Source organism: Sprattus sprattus (assembly GCF_963457725.1).
Source record: "Sprattus sprattus genome assembly, chromosome: 8".
Taxonomy (NCBI): domain Eukaryota; kingdom Metazoa; phylum Chordata; class Actinopteri; order Clupeiformes; family Clupeidae; genus Sprattus; species Sprattus sprattus.
Window position 1 is genome coordinate 15,069,994 of NC_137927.1, and position 18,292 is coordinate 15,088,285.

At 41.4% G+C, this 18,292-nt stretch overlaps 1 protein-coding gene across 1 annotated transcript in view; it reads right to left on the minus strand.

The window, feature by feature from the left end:
- Positions 1 to 18,292, minus strand: part of adamts7 (a disintegrin-like and metallopeptidase (reprolysin type) with thrombospondin type 1 motif, 7) — a gene marked incomplete at both ends in the record, with an annotated part of 65,068 nt that overhangs the window by 11,863 nt on the left and 34,913 nt on the right. Inside the window, 7 exons of the mRNA XM_080843503.1 lie at positions 4,877 to 5,036; positions 8,522 to 8,668; positions 9,060 to 9,233; positions 9,470 to 9,622; positions 10,097 to 11,947; positions 15,870 to 16,083; positions 16,463 to 16,589. Of these exons, the coding sequence (XP_080699629.1) occupies positions 4,877 to 5,036; positions 8,522 to 8,668; positions 9,060 to 9,233; positions 9,470 to 9,622; positions 10,097 to 11,947; positions 15,870 to 16,083; positions 16,463 to 16,589 (2,826 nt within the window). The remainder of the gene's footprint in view (positions 1 to 4,876; positions 5,037 to 8,521; positions 8,669 to 9,059; positions 9,234 to 9,469; positions 9,623 to 10,096; positions 11,948 to 15,869; positions 16,084 to 16,462; positions 16,590 to 18,292) is intronic.

Consider the following 18,292-nt stretch of genomic DNA (forward strand, 5'->3'; position numbering starts at 1 on the left):
CAACAAATGCCTACAGTGATCGCATAAACAGTGCAAGTGTTCCCATACCAAGAGTATATGGATGTCAGCAAGTATGGTTTTGTTAATAATTCAATCATATGCATCCAGTTTACTGGGTATGTACCCATAACTGTGAGATGTGCAGACCTGTGTGCCCTCAGGAATTTATGGGCACCCTTACTAAAGATGATTGAAAAGGCTTATAAAAATCTCACTTTATTAGTTAATTATATTGAAAACCGAAAAGAATGACATTTATTTGAGGTAAGTTTAGTCTGAGAATAAACTGCATACTTTACAAATTTTGGGCCCTATCTTGCACCCAGCGCAATTGACATTGTCACCGACGCATGTATCATTCCTATCTTGATTTTCCCTCCAGAGGCGCCCGTCGAAATGAACTTGCGCCAACATGGGCGGGGGCGGAACAGAGGAGGCGTTTCTCTGGCGCAAGTGGTATTTTGCAGTTTCAAAACAACACCGTGCGCCGTGCGCCGTTGACCAGAAAAAAGCTAGTCTAATGTCAGAGGCGCAATGTGTAAAGTCTGTGGCGGGTATTCAGAACGCTATTTTAAGGACGCGTGCTTGGCTGCACAGTAGCCTAAACTTTACTTTTTCTCGTCTACACGAGAGATTTACACCAATTTTTTGGCAAGCCATATATAATTACAAGGAAAATAAAGTATTTACCACATGAGGAAATCATTGTGATATCCATATCCAAGATATTTAAAAAATAGGCATACATCTAGCGTACACATTGACCCAAATGATTCAGGTTAATTGAAGCTGCGTGACACACAGTTACTTGCGTTTGGCGCTGTCCTACTTGCGTTTCTGATCGTCTAAATAGGGCCCTTTAAGTGTTTAGGACATTTTAAGTAGTCATCAATGATTTCCTGTCTCACAGCGCTCAAATCCGCTAGCATGGGAAAGATTCAAGAGCATTCTATTTCACCAAGAGCAAAGTGGGTTGCCTTGCATGTATCAGGGACGAAAATAACAAGAAAATAACTGCATGATTTAAAATCTAGTTAGTTCAACACTATCAAGAACCAGACTGGAAGAAGACGCAAGGTTATGTTGTCAGCAGCAACAGGATGGTCAGTGAAGTAATACCACCATAAGACATCAACACCATGCCAACAAACTCTTTGGAAGGTACGCCAGAAAGAACCATTTTCTATCTTTTTGTCACAAGCAAAAGCACTTGGAGTTGGCATTATGGATTTCAGGAAGTACCAGGTGATTTAAAATCAAAAGCTTGGTAGTACAGCTGAAATGGCCACATATCATAGAGAATGCAGTTACTGTGCTAAATGGATTTTATTGTGCATTTAAACTCTTCTCAGAGATCTACTGGGACACACAGGGGAATATGTAAATGTCATGAACATAACAGTTGGGTGCCTGGTGTTCTATAGAAGAAGATGATTGATGTGGTTCGCTTTGGCACATTGTGGGGTTTCTCCCTAGTGACTCCATGACAAAAGCACATCTTACATTTCACTATGCTTCAGTGAGCACGTACACCTCAGAGGTACACCCACCAGCTTGAAGGCAAGGCTCCTCTGGAAAACTATATTCCATAAACAAAAAAAGAAAGAAGATAAGTGTTATTGCAAATGTGCCACGTATGAAATGACAAAGCAAAGCCTTTATAGCTTCTCAGGCAAGGTGGTTTCTTTGGGGCACCAATACAAAAATTACTGGGGATGGGAATTTCGAACAGGATCTTTTCCATTTCTTCTTTAAAAACAGAATCCTGATAACCAATGAACATGTATAAGACCTTAGTCTACAAATTAACAAGGATAAAACCTTGGCCTAATGTGAAACAAGCGCAATAAACGTAACAATGCTTTAGGCTGCAGACCAGCATGTCCGCCCAGAGAAAAGAGTCCCTTTCTCTGAAACATGCTAGAGGCAACTAAAGTGGGGTTTAATGGAGGCTTACTTGTTGCTCACACGTCTCTAATGTTGTGTTGAGAAATATGTAGGAAGATACTAGCGTCATGCGGTCAGACCCTTCTAAGCCTTCTGAGAAGGGGTGACAAACAAGGAAAACATATTTTTAAAAATCAATATTATATCTGATATGTAACAGACTAAGCTATGTTGCAACATCTCTTCTGTCTCACTGAGCACAAAAAGTGGATACAGTCAGGTTTGGACTCGTAATCTGGCAAATGGACCACCTAGCTGTTTTTAAGACCACCAGCAATGTGGGGGGGGAAACAAATTCGACCAGCCGTTTGCCACCCACTTGATGTTGGAACAGCCCGTCTGACTGGAGGTTACATCTTCCCAAAAAGGCAACATCTAATGTAAGGCAGGTGCAGGAAGTGCTACTGTCATCACCTCTCCAAGTGTAGGTACTGTCAGAGGTTAGGCAGGAGATAACAAATCAAGACAGAGTTATGATCATAGCAATATAAAATACAAATGGATAAAGGTCCCAAAACGAGAAAACGTGAAGCAAAAAAAGGTCAGAGAGAAAAATAACAAAAACATCTGGAGGCTGATGCTGCAAAATGTTTACAAATGTATTAAAAAAACAGTTCCTTCAGCTACAGCTTACAGCTAAATTGCTTGACAGCTGAAATATACATTTTTAAGTCGGAGAATCTGGTGAATTATTTTCATAATCTTTTACACAAGCGTGGATGAGCTCAAACCTGAAATGCCATGGAACTGACACCCAAAGGCGTCAATATGAAATATGTCATTTTTTTATCGTTGATTTTGAACCAATTAAATCTTGCCATACTTCAATGCAAATGTATTACCATATCAGATATGGACGTAAAACATTCCTCATATGTAGTGTCCTTCTCATGACCAATCCGATTTTAATTAACAGCTGAAGCTGACGTAATTTTCCTCGAATTTTCAAATGGCACTGCCCGTCAAAGCTGCGGCAGAGGTAATTATATCCTGTGAGACAAGGTCTTTGATGGTTTATTAGAAGATGTGACCAGAATTAAATATGTGACCATAAAGGGGTAGAAGAGAGAGGTTTTAATTACTTTTAGGGTTAAACCAGGGCAGATAATGGATTCTCTAAACTTAAAAGCAAGCTTACAGTATGCTTTAAAATAGAAACAAGAGAGGTCAAATTTTATTTGGTTAACCCGTCTTTTGTCTGTTGACTCAAAATACAAATAGCCTTGGACTTTAGGGTGAGGAGTAGGGCATAGTAATCCGTTTAGATAGATAGCCTTGGACTTTAGGGTGAGGAGTAGGGCATAGTTATCCGTTCAGATAGTCTTGGACTTTAGGATGAGGAGTAGGGCATAGTTATCCGTTCAGATAGTAGTTGAGAGTTAAACTATGTTACTGTTTGTCAAAAAAGGATGATCCTGAGAAAACTGACCCAAAATTGTCACTCATTTCTTGCATATATAGTTTTGAAGATGTGGATAGGGTATGCATCTAACCACTGGCATTGTCTGTCAGTTGATGTTTTATTTTTAAATGTAATATGTTACAATATGTTATCAAGTGCTCTGTCTTAATGCTTGAGCGAGAATAACATGTTTGCACAGGTCTTTATTTTGTTTATAAGATATCAGAAAGCAGCATGGGTATATCCATGCACCCCCAGATTAATTTGAAGTATACGTTCAAGACATGGGGGAACACGGCCTACACACTGATCATACGAAAGGAAAGACGATTGGTAAACATCCCCCGACAAGAAGTGGAGATGAGATGAGAAAATAAACTACACACAAACATCCTCAGCAAACAAAGCCGTGGTCCCTGTTAATGTATATTGGTCTGGTTGTTGGGACAGCTGCACAATGCTTCAGTTCCACTTGCCTCAGCAACATGGCGTGATTGGAAAAGGGTTTTTGTTGTAATGCAATTGTGTCCGTACCTCTGATGGCTGGGAGAAACAGAGGGCTAAGTGGATGTACCTTGGGCCAACCATTTTGTGAACCACCCTGATTTGCTCAGGAGAAAATAGAAACTCTAAACATGTTTGCCATATGGACTGCAAACACCTTCGTCATTTCTTATTTTGTTTTTTCCTAAGAACGATTAATCAGGGTTACTTGCTATGGCCATCTCCCTTTAAGCATATGTTGCTACCTGCTAAAAGTCTCAGCTTATGCACTTCTGTCTCCTTCCTGAGACACTGGATGGTCAGGTGCCTGTTAACACGGGACTTCAGTGATCTATGCGCAACGATTAAAGGCAAAGGGTACTGAAAGGTCAGTGAGTTGTTTGCTTGCACTTCTTCTGCCACAGGCAATTGTTGTTATTTAAACCAACTCTAATAGGGACCACTGGATTCCTCTGACAGCGGCACCACAATCAATCAGCAAGTAAACATTTCCTCATTCCCCTTGTGGACTAACCACAGGGCCGAGATCAATGGATCTGCACCTAGGGAATATCAAGGCACTGTTTTCACAAGTGTTCTTATCAGTCAGACTGCTCAGCAGACCGTAGAATCAGCTCCTTTATTTTCCATCCACCCTCCACAGGTTCTTCTCAGAAACACATAGCTATAGATTTTCAAAAATAAGAGAGAGATTCTTTTCACCCACTCTCAATAAACCTCTGTGGACATGTTTCTACGGTGTTGCTATGCGCAAAATACTGCGTAATGCATTGTCATCAACTGGTGTTACTAACATCAGGTAACAATTGGTACTGCATTTGTTTACTTGATACTGGAGCACAGACAACTTGGGGGTGATGTCATTCCCAGCTCCGAGTTCTGACTTCCAAAGTAAATAGTATATAATAAAAGTATAGTACACTGCTCTGTATCTACAGTATATGCTCTATACAGGCATCTTTCATGCTCATTGTTTTTGTTACACATGCCCACAGCATTATGAAATGATGACGTGGTACTCACCAGTGGGGGAATTGTCACACTCCTGCAGATTGCACTTCTGAGTGTTTTCTGGGGTAGGTTCATGGTCACACTGGGCCTCTGCCTCGTGCTCCTGCTCGGCCTTAGTGTTGACACATTTGACCAGGCGTCGCTGGACTCCCCCTCCGCAGGATGCAGAACACTGCCAAAACAGAATGAGCATGTCTTTGGAAAGAGTGCAGTAACCATGTTGAATGCACCAATGTGCTGCGCATCCACTTTTTTTTAGTGGTACACAAGAAAAGATATTAAATTCCGCATGCTATTAGTTGGGGACTTCACACAGAGACCAATCCACTGTCACGTGCAAGTACTCATACCCAACAACCTAGTCTAACCTAAGCAATATAACAACTGTCCAACCATAGAACCTGAGCAGCAGGATACAACAAAAACAACATAGCTGCCTTTGTGAGCATTTCACTGGGGTTTTTATGCAGGCATGTTCCTTCATCAGTGTTTCATTGAATTAGGCCCGAAACACCTCCAGAAGGCTCAACAGTGGTGTCTTGCATCCCAGACCCAGTCCCTCCATACTCATGATAGGTTAAAACACATGCCACTACCAGAGACAACAACAGATATACCTCAAGATACTCCTCAACAAGATTTCACATATCTCAGTGTTAGTTCAGGTTAATTCATGACCCCAATAATTCTGCAAGCGCTCCAGCCACAGCCATCTACGTTTCTAACAGCCTCAGGCAAAACATTTAAGACTAAATAAAACAGAAGTGGTGTGGTTGATTTAGCTTCAAAGTCTATAAAGAACTCTTATCTGCCCCTCTTGCACAGAAGAAAGGAACCTTAACCTGTGTTAACCTCAACTTGTTTATTCTCAAACAAACACACACACATGATTTTAAAACCTGATTATGTCTTCACATGTAGCGACCCTGGGTCAGGCTAGTTTTACACCAAGATTGTTTTAATGAGCCAACACTCATACACATCTTACAGCTTCTGTCTTCACCCACCCACTGACTGAGGTTCTAGGAAGTTGGGAGGACATCATCATGGACATTATTATGGCTCCAATTATGAATAATTGTGTTAGCATCCATAGCCTTACGTCCTCTCACGCAGATTTTCCTCATATCATCATCATGCCAGTTCATCCATTGCCCTTGCTTTGCTTGAGAGGCTGCTGCTGCTGCTCGTCTAGTTTCCTCTTCTTGCTTGAGAACAAAACTAGTTACCATCTGCCTCCTCGCTGACAATGTAGCCTTACTCTATATGCTTTCCAACTGTCACCTAGCTTAAACCTTGTTCTTCCACTCCTGTACCTGTCCAATGATTTCCCTATGCTGTAATGCATCTTGTGCATGTTGAACCGCTTCTCATGGATTCCACTTGTTCCCTGTTTTTACCGTTGGAGCATTTGTTCTTGACTATTGGATCTTTAGACATAGGTGTTGTAAAACACCACATTCATTATAATCCCAATGCACATGCCTTTATAGATGGGGAGTCTTGTGTTGACTCCTGGGCTTGTTATCCATTTTCTCCTTGGAGTCTGGTTATGTGTAATCCAAACAATATTAACCCAGAGGTTAAACACAACCATTTTTATAATAGCATTAAAGTTTGGCGTGATATTTCAAAACACTTGGGGATACATGGGAAATCTTTACTGGCACCCATCACTCAGAATCCTGATTTTCCTCCAGGTTTCAACTCCTCTGTGTTCATCTCATGGCGAGATAAGCAAATAATTTTCCTTGGCCATTTATTTAAAGACAATATTCTTATGTCCTTTCAGGAAATACAGGATGCCTTTGATATTCCTTTTTTTTTCCTTTTGATTTCCTTTTTTCCTTGCCTAACTTTCCTCCTACCATTTCTCTCTTTCATAATCCAGAAAACTTCCTTCTTAACCGTAAAAATCTCAAACAGTTCATTTCGGGTTTTTAGTCCCTACTGCTTTCTTGTGGCACATTTGAGCTACCCAACATCTCTCAAAAATGGGAGGGTGATTTAGGGACCGAATTTATTGAAGATGACTGGCAGGAAGCCATTGCTTCCATCAGGTCAGCGGCTACCAGTAATAGACTAAGGGAAACTCAGTTTAAAATACTGCACAGGTTACACATTACTCCGGTCATATTACACAAAATAGACCGCTCAATTTCCCCCCTCTGCACCAAGTGCAACTCTGAAAGAGGGACCTATTTTCACTATTTCTGGGATTGTAAATATACAGCCGCGGAAAAAATTAAGAGACCACTTCAAAATTATCAGTTTCTCTGGTTTTACTATTTATTGGTATGTGTTAAAGTAAAATGTACATTTTTGTTTTATTCTATAACCTACTGGCAACATTCCTACCAAATTTCAAATAAAAATATTGTCATTTAGATAATTTATTTGCAGAAAAATGACAATTGGTCAAAATAGCAAAAAAGATGCAGTGTCTTCAGATCTCGAATAATGCAAAGAAAACAAGCTCATATTCATTTTTAAACTACACAATACTAATGCTTTAACTTAGGAAGAGTTCAGAAATCAATATTTGGTGGAATAACCTTGATCTAAATGACAATATTTTTATTTGAAATTTGGGGGGTGGGGGGGGTGGGGATGTTTTGTAAGTTGATGTGTGATAAAAAACAATAAAAAGTATGTTAAAAAAAAAAAAAATCCCAATGCAATGGATGATTGAGTGTGATGAGGGAGATGTGAGTGTTTTTTTAATTACAGTAAAAACAGGGGGCAAAATTAAAATCTGAATGGATTAAAAAGCTAAAAGTAAAAATGAATAAATAAATGTGTGTGTGTGTGTGTGTGTGTGTGTGTGTGTGTGTGTGTGTGTGTGTGTGTGTGTGTGTGTGTGTGTGTGTGTGTGTGTGTGTGTGTGTGTGTGTGTGTGTGTGTGTGTGTGTGTGTGTGTTTGAATGTGTGAAAGCAGATACTGTGGGAAACTTCCGACTCCTTAAATTAGAGAAATTCACATTGCCGGTCTTATCCCATGTCCTGCTATTACTGAGTCTCAGTCTGATGAGGAAAAGGCAGGCAGCACATGCAGCCTTGCAGTCAAAAGCAAAATGGCACTGGAGGGGCCGTCATGTTAAATTGACGTGAAAAGGGATTAGACTAGACATCAAACACTTTCTTGCCTTCTCAGAGCGGAGGCTGTGGGTGACTCATCTAATAGCAGGATGAGCACAAAAAAGCTAAGACCCTTTTTTTTGTTTGCAATTGCAGCTACATGTCCCCATTTTCCCTTTGCTCCAGGTAGTAAGAACATATGTTATTGACAGAGTGTGTGTATCAATTTGGTTGAACATTTTACTTTCAGGTGAGGCTATTATAAACTATATATAAACTACCTGGGCAGAGTGGTTTCTATTATGTAGTGGTTGTAAAGCTGCAAATGGATTTTTGTGGAATAAAAAGCTGAAAAGTGCACTGAAGAATACAACATAGCAAACACCAAACATTACTCCCTTCCCAGATTGAGTTGGAATTGAAGCCTGAGGGGCTGAAGGCACGCAGAAACACACACACACACACACACACACACACACACACACACACACACACACACACACACACACACACACACACACACACACATACACACACACACACACACACACACACACACACACACACACACACACTCACCTGACCCCAGGAGCCCGTGACCCATTGTGCACAGGGGTGGCTGTTGCACGCCTGGATGGAGTTCGGCATGAGGGACTCGTCACACCTCCCTGGCTCCGGGCAGGTGACCAGCCGCTGCTGGTCCCCTTCCCCACAGAGCTCTGAGCACTGCAGAGAGAAATGTGATAGTCAGGGCTTGGAAGCCACTTTTAATTAGAATTAGAATTTTAACATAATGCAAGGGCAGCCTCGTCTTTTCCATGCTCAACTTAACTGTCTAGAGGTCTTGCACCTAAAACAATATGTCTGAAACTTTAAAACTAGGTAGTCCATCCAGATTTAGAAAGGGGAAAAAAAAAGTCTTTCATTAAAGTTTGTGTTATTTTCTGAGCTTTTCAGTGACATAAACCGAGAGTGAACAGATGGGTGAAAAATATGGTGAGAGACATTTGCATCTCTGGTTGGATGCTATCCTGATGGAAATCTCTATTTACGAAAGGCAATTACCGGGCACTTGGTAAAGGATTTGGAGTTGAAGCGATTTTTGAAGCCCTTTTACCTGTCCCCATGAGGATGTGTACCACTCCAGACATGGCTGAATGTTGCAAGAGACACGACTCGGGGGCCTGGAAGAGACCGCCTGGCAGTGGAAGGGTCTCAGGGCTCTCTGGTCTCGCATGTCATAACACTGAACCTCCCTCAGTTTCTCCCCTCCTCCACAGTTCCTGGAGCACTGCATTCAACACAAAAGGCATCTGTATTCACCTGATCTGATAAACAGACGGTTTCACTGAATGTTGGGTCAAATATTATCTTTACCAAGTCACGCCACCACAACTAATACATACTTTGAGGCTGAACTAGAGGCTCAGAATGAATGACTTTGATTTCAGATGTGTTGTATGTGGAATGATACTTTTTTCTGGAGCGTCGTTTAGGGGTCAGGTCAGAGGTCAGTGCAAGTCTCACCTTGCTCCACTCGTCCACCCTCCAGGCGGAGCAGGGTCGCAGGTAGCAGCGATGGGCAGGAACCGGCTTGCTCAGTGGGTCACAGTCAGAGTCCACCCTGGAGCTGCAGATCACTATCCTCCAGACAGCACCTAAGCCACAACTAGTGGAGCACTGAAATAAAACCAGCAGAATAGTCACAGGGCATGGAGAGGGAGCTCAACATGCATGAGGGAGATACTGGGCATGCATACAAATCGTGTGACACAAGGTTTTTTCTATTTCCTGTGTGCTTATGTAATCAGTTTCATGCGAGATAAGAGCGCACCATAGTGCTTTATTACTATGCATTACGGAAGACGCAACACATAATAAGCACCAAATGTGATTCATGCAATACGAGTGATAAACGACTTCTGGGGACTAGATATGCAGAGTGTGAATGTTATCATGTGAAGGTTTCCTGCTTCACAGGGAGAGCATTCATCATCCCCGCTGTTTATACTGAAATCTGAAGCGCTTAGGTCAGCATACTGAACAGCGGGTGAGATTAATAGCTGCATGGGATTGTGCTTTTGCTTCCACCCCAACCCCCACATACATGCTCATCAAGAACATGAGAAGAATGTGTGCTGTTGTGTTACTCACCGAACTCCAGTTGCCTATGCGCCACTGTGCTGTGCTGGCTGGCTGGGGTGGGTGGGTCTCAGGAGGGACTGGCGCTGATGTGGCAGGAGTCTGAGGTGCTGTTGTGGGCTGACCATTGCCACTTTGAGGGGATGATGGAGCATCAGTGCCTCTGAACCTCAACGATGGTGGAACCAAGATCTCGTTGTAATCAACCTCGCCCCAACTCTCTGAAGAGCTAGGAATGCTTAAATCTGTCGCACTAGAAACTGGAGCGTCTCGAGCTGGACTACTGGTGACACCATCTGCAACTGTAGTGGCGGGCCATAGCTCATAGTCGTCATCCTCAAAAGACGTAGTAGTTTGAGGAGTTTGTGGAGGACGGTTTAGATCTGTAGGAGGTAGGACTGTGGTTCCAGGCCCTGAGGTTGTGTCTTGGTAATGTTGTGTTATTAGTGATGGGTCTAGAGATATGGGGAGAGGTTCCTGAGATAAGACATGAGAGGTTTCCTGGTCATCTGATGCAGTGGTCCAGTATGTATCCCTGTGTCCATCAGTGGTAGTGAATTTAGTGGTAGAGATATCATCTAAGTGGACTTGAGAGGTGACACCTTGGTCCAGTGCAAATGGATGAGGCACCTGCGTGGTCTCACTCCATACAGATGAGGTAGTTGGCATATGACTCTTATGCATACTTTCAGACTGAGGCTGAGGAGAACTTGTGGTTTCCTGAGATTGTGACCAGTTATCCCATTCACTGGGACCTCCAGGAACGTCCTCGTCCTCGTATCTCTCCTCTCCTTCCTCATATATTCCATACTCTTGGCTGACACCCTCATCATAGCTATTAGTGGTGGGTATTATGATAACCTCTTCATCCAATAAACCAGTCTCTTGGTCATCTGTAGTGTTAGGATCACCATCTTCATATAAGCTGCCGGTGCTCTTGTGCACAAGGAGTGAACCAAAGTTGTTAATCTGGAGTGAGGTGTGGATTTCCTTCACTGGGTCTGTGTGTTGGAGTGCAGGCATTCTAGTTGTCAGTACTGGTTCTTCAGAGCTTTCAGTAGTGCCTAAATGTATTTTAGAACCTTTCAATTGATGAGAAAACTGTGTTATTGATTTAGGAGGAGGAGTTGTTACTGAGATGGGCAATAAATTATCTTGTGACAGTAAGAGCTCTTCGTCGTCAGAAATATTCTCATGTGGGTTTTTAGTCAGACATTTCTCTTCTTTTTCTGAACCTTTAAACCTTAGACTTCCATCTTCTTCCTCATGACCTGGAGATATAGTCATAGTGCCAAGGAAGTCCTCAGAGTTTGACATCAAAGTGGTTGAGGTAGTTTGAGGAGCATTTGTGATGAGTTTGTTCTGAATAGTGTCAGCTGTGGTGGGACTGGGTTTAGGCTCATGTATTCCTGAGTTATCCAGAACTTTCTTTCTTTCATTGTCCGTGTCGACGTCAGAATACAGATCTTCATGAAAGTTGATGAAGTTGTAGTCATAATAAAAATCATCAACAGGTACACTGTTTTTAATGGAATTGTCAGAGGTTTTGTCTATTGTGTTGGAGTATATGAAGTCTTCCTCCACGTAGTTATGTGGGTTTCCATTTCCTCTCGGCTGTGCCTTTGTTGACCCTGTGTCAAACGTGGGCAAATGGTTGTCATCTGGTATGGAATTTATTTCATTGAAAACCTCTTGACTTGAGCCACTTCCTGACCAGTCTAACCCATCAGCATTGGTAGGGCAGTCCTGTATGAAGCATGACATGACTGAGCTGGGCTTCTTTGTAGGGTCACAGTCAACGCCAGTGTCCCAGCTGCACATCACCTCCCGGCTTTGAAGGCCACCAGCACAGGTGGTTGAGCACTGAGCACAAACAAATGAAGGTCATTATCATTATCATATCAGTTTCGAAAAATATTATAAAAATTTTGAGCTCTATTGATGGTATTTTCTTGTATTCTAACGGATAATACAATGGATAATATAATAAGCTTTTAAAATACAACACAATGTTAAGGATTGAACCAGTGGTTTCAAATGTTTTTGGCTTCTGACGTCTTACAAAAAGCAATGTGTAGTTAGGGTTACATTTCAGATGTTATGATCATTTGTTTAAAGCTCTACCAAATAGTGATTTTTCCCTCTAAACTTTTCCAATTATTCAATTGACCAAATATCTCAACAAAAACCAGGGACAAAAAGTTATAAAAAAAAAAAGAAAAGAAAACTAATTCCCTCTCCCATTACTCATCTACACAGGGTCTCTGTAAATACAACTCTATATAAAGTAGTTAAAACTAGCTCCACCTCCAGCATCTACAACAGTAATGCTTCAGTATTTATAATCTAATGGTGTTATATATAATAAAATATCAGTCAGAGGAATCCAACCAGCATTTCACTACATTTACAAATGTTCAGTAAGATTTTTCATGCAGGGCTTAGAGGGTTTTTTTTTTACATAGCTCTGTATAAATGGCAATCTCACAATGTGGGATGTAGGCTGGGTGGAATGGGGTTGCAGGTAAGGAACACACACGGCACAGGAGAAAGTGCCTTCCTAAAAATAGCTATATTTATTTACAACAGGGTAATTCCAAAACCCCAAAACATATAAACCCAAACTGAACCAACTAAAGCCCTAAAACAGACAAGGTACCCCTCTGTGCTTACAGGTTTGGTCTAGTTACCTTCTCCCAGCTTTCATCCAGCATGTCCAGTCTGTCATGCAACAATGAGCTGCACCTTAAAGTAGGCCGCCCATTGGGCTAAATTGGTCCAAATAAAGTTAATTTGACCACTCCACAGAGGTGGGAAAACCCGGACCCAACGATTGAGGTAGAGGAGTCACGTCCTTCTTCCCCCTTAGGGCCACAGCCAGAAGGGGGTGGGATTTCACCTTCTCACAAGCTGTATAGGTAAATTTAACTAAGGAAATCATTTGAATACTTCCTCCACCACTGGTTATTGACCTCCTGAAAAATCCATAGTATGAGGCTTTGTTTATTTATTCAATGTACTTAAGTTTCTAAGTTATGTACAATGTACAAGTTCAATGCAATTAAGTTTCTAATTTATAACCAAACAGATATCTCCCAAACCCCAAACTCCTAACACCGTCATCATGAAAACACTCAAAGTAAAAAGAAAACCAATTTATTCTAAACTGAACTCAAGTAATTAACGTCTTTAAAGTAATCAAAGTCTTATTCAAATTAGGTTGAAATCTAACCTTGTGTGGCTCACTCTCATCAGCCTTGAAATTTAAGACCCACAAGGAAAATTTTACTCTGCTACTTGCTCATATGTTTCTAGCTAAAGAGACATTACACTGACCTAGACGAAGATACATGTGAGATTAAAAGGTCAATTCTTAAACCATTTTACATTCAAGGAAAGCATTCAATTTGCATTCAATATCAAGAATCTGCACGGATAAGCACTGTGAGCTGAATATGCATTCACAGAGCAGTTCGTGCTCTTATCTCTCTTAACCAAATTGGTTGATTATATAATTAATATATTTTTGTTTGAAAAAACCTTAAGGTCACAACACACTCATGATGTGACGTTTACACCAATACTAATGAGAGGACATGTGGATTATTTTGTGTATCAAGTTAGTAGGTTGTTTTGAAAAATGTTTTATGCCAGATAAAGGAAGTATAACTGCCACCACTCTATGTAGTAAAGGTGTAATCCTTTGCCTGTGTAGCTTTATCTATGGTTTCTCTGTAACAGTTGTTCCTGGGATAACATTTATTTACCATTACCACTCCTGATGTTCATGTTGGATACATAGACAGTAGCCTCTGCTACTGTATCAGTGTATGAATGGGTGGATGCCTGAAGCATTCATCTGTAAAGTGCTTTGAGTGCCCTGTGAGTAGAAAAGCGCTATATAAATGAATTCAATTTAAAGTGAAAATGGTTGTAGGCTAATGCCTTATTTGACTTGAAAAGATTTTGACCTGGCATTGTTAGCTGGCTATATCAAGTATTGATATAAGAATAAGGTTGATCAATACAGCTTAACAAAAGCTTTACATTACGGTAAATAATTCCCTTATAGCCTGCAGTGTATTGTTGTGACTGCTATGAGACCAGACATGGTGTTAGATTCTGAGTGTGAGCGCATTGTATACTTCATGCAGTTAACGATTCCTATTGAAGATGCGATTGAGGAAGCCTTTGAAAAGAAGAAGCTTAAGTATGCGGAACTGTTAGCAGAAGCAAGGGAACGAGGTGGGCAAGCACACACAAGCCAGTATCGCCGGTGTTAGAGGCTTTGTAGCTAAATCAACCACAATGCTTCCATTTGATTTTGGTTTTCAAAAATGGTCAATCAAAGGAACTTTAAAATAATTGTCTGAGGCTGCTGAAAAAGCGAGCCAGTGGTTATGGCTGAGGTGCTCACAGACTACTTTGGGTCATGTGAATTAACCTGTATCATGTGAAGAGGCCTGTTGCTGTAAAATGTTTGGTTGCCTTAGGTAACCAGGGTTTGTACCCCAGTTTCTTCCCTTTCCCTAATCTGGGTTTGTATCCTTGGGGAGCTCAGCCACACCCAACCCCTTCCCTTACCCTAACATAGGTTTGTGTCCAATTCCTACCTTTACTTTAACCCAGGTTTGCACTCCCAAGGGGGGTTTAATTAGTGGATTAAAATCCAGTGGCAGATTGCATTGGAATGCAGCTGTGCAATAATTGAGCTGCTCCAGGCATGAATTTGAATTTGGAGTAAGAAGCAGCATGTGAATGCAGACTTGAGCTTTACAATGATTGGCTGAGGTCCTTGATATACATGGTGCCACAAAGTAAATCTGAGTCTAAGTAAAAATGTCCCAGGAACCACTGTTACCTGAGGAAATCAGAACGACCCTAAATCTACACTCTGTTACTCACTAGAACAACCCTTAATCTATATTCTCTATACGCTGTTATTCACCAAAACATAGATATACACTGATTCACGATGGTCCTCAGGTATCAAGTTTGAGCATGTTTGATACTAAGAATTTGCTAAGTGATAGAACGATAAATGACAACTAAAGAACCTCATCTGGTGATGCTGGGAGTAAAGGTACGAAAGATATTTATATTTGTTCCCAAACCTCAAATGAAATGCCCATTAAAAAAAATATTTCAATGTGAAAGATGGGCTTTACAGTAGGACAGACTCTCCTCTCTCCACTCCACATCTACATATTTCCCAAAATATACAACAATCTGCCAATCAACAGCACGATCTACACCAAAGAGATCTGACTGTTGAAAAGAAGCGCTGTTTCATTTACATTCTTCAGTTTTTCATTTGCATCTGTAAGAATAATTAAAACAGCCTGCATATACCAAGTATGAGTAAACGATGTGATGCAGTGACAGTTCATTGTAAATAATCTCTTTGATTTGGGTGTCTCTCAACACAATCTCATCACCACACATCAACCAGAGACAACCCTCTGAGGCCAAACTGAAAATGTTTACGGCTTTGAGTTTCTTTCATATTTATACTGACAGCAGTGCATAAATCAAACTCCGTCTATCTGTTGCGACTGGCAACATGTTTATGTTATTGTATAAACATTAAACTGCATACAGTATCTATAGGATCTTTGATTGACTGATCAATACAGATATGGGAAGACAAAATGGAGAGATGTGTATGTAGTAACATCTTTCTACTGTTAAACTGAGTGTTTTATGCAGCTATATAGTTGCTCAAATGTCAGGAAAATGTAAAGGGGTTTTCCCAGGAGCTGTCAGGGCTTCCCGTGCAGCTCACCTCTGACCAGTTGCCTGTTGTCCAGGTGGCAGGGCATGGAATGTGTGCGTTGCAGGGAGTGATTGACTCTGGCTTCTCCAGGTGCTGACAGGCAGAAGGCTGCAGGGCTCTCTGCTCCTCCTGCCCCATGCTCTGAATACAAAGCACGGTTCTCTTGGCCAGCCCGGACGCTCCACAGCTCGCCGAGCACCGCTGCCACTCTCCTACCCACCAACTGGAGGAGAAAAGATACAAAATAAGACAAGAAATCATTCAGGGCCTCTGAGCCCTGCACGGGAAGAAATAGCCTGTCTACTGCTCTGAAAATTGAATTAAAAAAAATCAATAACAAAAAGAAAGATATTTAGAGAAACAAGGGAAAAGCAAAGGGGGAAAAAACAGAAGAAAAGAGAAACATTGAAAAAAGGAAGAATGAGAGAGAGAGACAGACAGAAAGAAAAAAAGAAAAATAACACATGACTGAAATCACAACAAGAAGGACATTTTCATATGCTTTTATAGAGTAACTGTGTGTGTCTATGTGTCTTAGTGAAATGCTTGGTATTTGTCCAGCTGGATAAATGTATTTCCCAACGTTCCCCTGTTAAACTCACATGGCAGGGCATATCTCCTCATTGCAGCTGGCGCGTTTATCATCAGGCCGAGTGGACAGGTCACAGTAATGATCCTCCACCATCCCAGTGGTCCATTCCACACAGTGAACAATTTGACGCTGGACACCTGAAAAAATAAGTACAAGAGAGACTGAAGGGCAAACCGTTTTACTTTGACTGGCATGAACACAGTCACTTTCTATTCCTTCCACTCTGTCTGCTCTCTCTCTCTGTCTCTCTCAAATTCAAATTCAAAAAAGCTTTATTGGCATGACTGCTGCAATACAACGTTGCCAAAGCATGTTTACATAAAATGTACAATCACAATTAACATAAATAAATAACAATAATAAAAAACAATACGTTATAGATGGTAACAATGTGGTATATAAACATATAACAGGTTAATTGTCAATTATAAAACATTAAATATTAGTTATGTGGGACAGGGGGTTCACATTACTGTGGAGCTCTCTCTCTCCCTCTCTCACACAAACACAGACACACACACACACAGACACACACACAGAGCCACACACAGTTATATATATCTCTCTCATAAACTATGCCAACTTGTGTTTACCCATTCATTAATATATTCTGACAGATTCTAACATATCCTCATTTTAGGAGATTCCCAGGGGGGACTTTAAAATGCAGCAGCCAGCCTGCCTTTTTTATTAAATGCCCTTAGGTAAGTGAGCACTGCTATAAATAACTTACCCCAAACAAAACCTAACCCTTTTCCAAACATCTAACAATTGCATACCAGAAATAGTTGTCCAAATCAATTATTTAAGTGCAATGTAATTCAGCAACCTCAGTCTGTCTCAGTCTCTCAGTCAGACAGTGCCTGTGGCGTCCCAAGCACACCTGTGAATGCTAAGAGAGGCCACACAGGTTCTGGAATGTGATAATTACATCACGTTCCAATGGCAAACCAGCCCATCCCTCAAGATATGGAAACAATACGGATCTCTTGCAATATTCCACAAGGCCAACTGACAGTTCACTGACTTTCCTTAAGACAGGATTATCACCTTGATTATTGTCATCTATATGCCAAAAGCTGAAGCATGTTAAGTATTGAGTGTGGCTGACAGCCAAATCCTCATAGGATTTCAGGAGAATGGGAAAGAGGGGAGAAGTTGGTGAAGGGTTAAGGACATAGATTTATGTGTTTCTTTGGTCCACCTGTGTCCATCCCTCATCACCTCCTCTCCCCCTGGGTGTCTGTGAACTCCTAAGTCTGTGAGGAGGAGGAGGAGGTGGTGGAGGGGGAGTTATCTCATCACCCCTATGCTCAACTATCCATCAAGTAGCCACCTGCCACCTTCAGAGTGATTCACGCCTTTGCAGACATCCCCGAGGTGGCAGTACATATTACCGTCTGGCAGATCCCAAAAGAAACCCCATTGACATGGGTCCAGAACTCTAGTTCCTCCAAATCCAAGATAAAGGGGGTGCTGGAAGGAGAAGTCCTACAGCCTCAATGCCTCACAGAGGAGACAGATGGCAGGAAAGGGCCTCTGGGCCTGTGGGTTGGCACCAGTCTGCTGTAGGCTGGCACCTGCCTCTGATGTGCTACCAACACAAGAAAGGTCACGGGGATGTCAAGAGAACCTACAGTATAGCATGAACATTCATAATTAAAACTTTGTCAAAGGATATCCATTCTTTGTGCCTCTGTTTGTGTGCACCACTCTGGACGACTATCTTGGAGTTCACCTGTTAATTATACATTACTATGCTGTCCGTGTGGGGCCTTTGCCACATCTAATAATAATTCCCTGATTGTCTCCCTTTCGGACCAGAACACACAAACAGTAC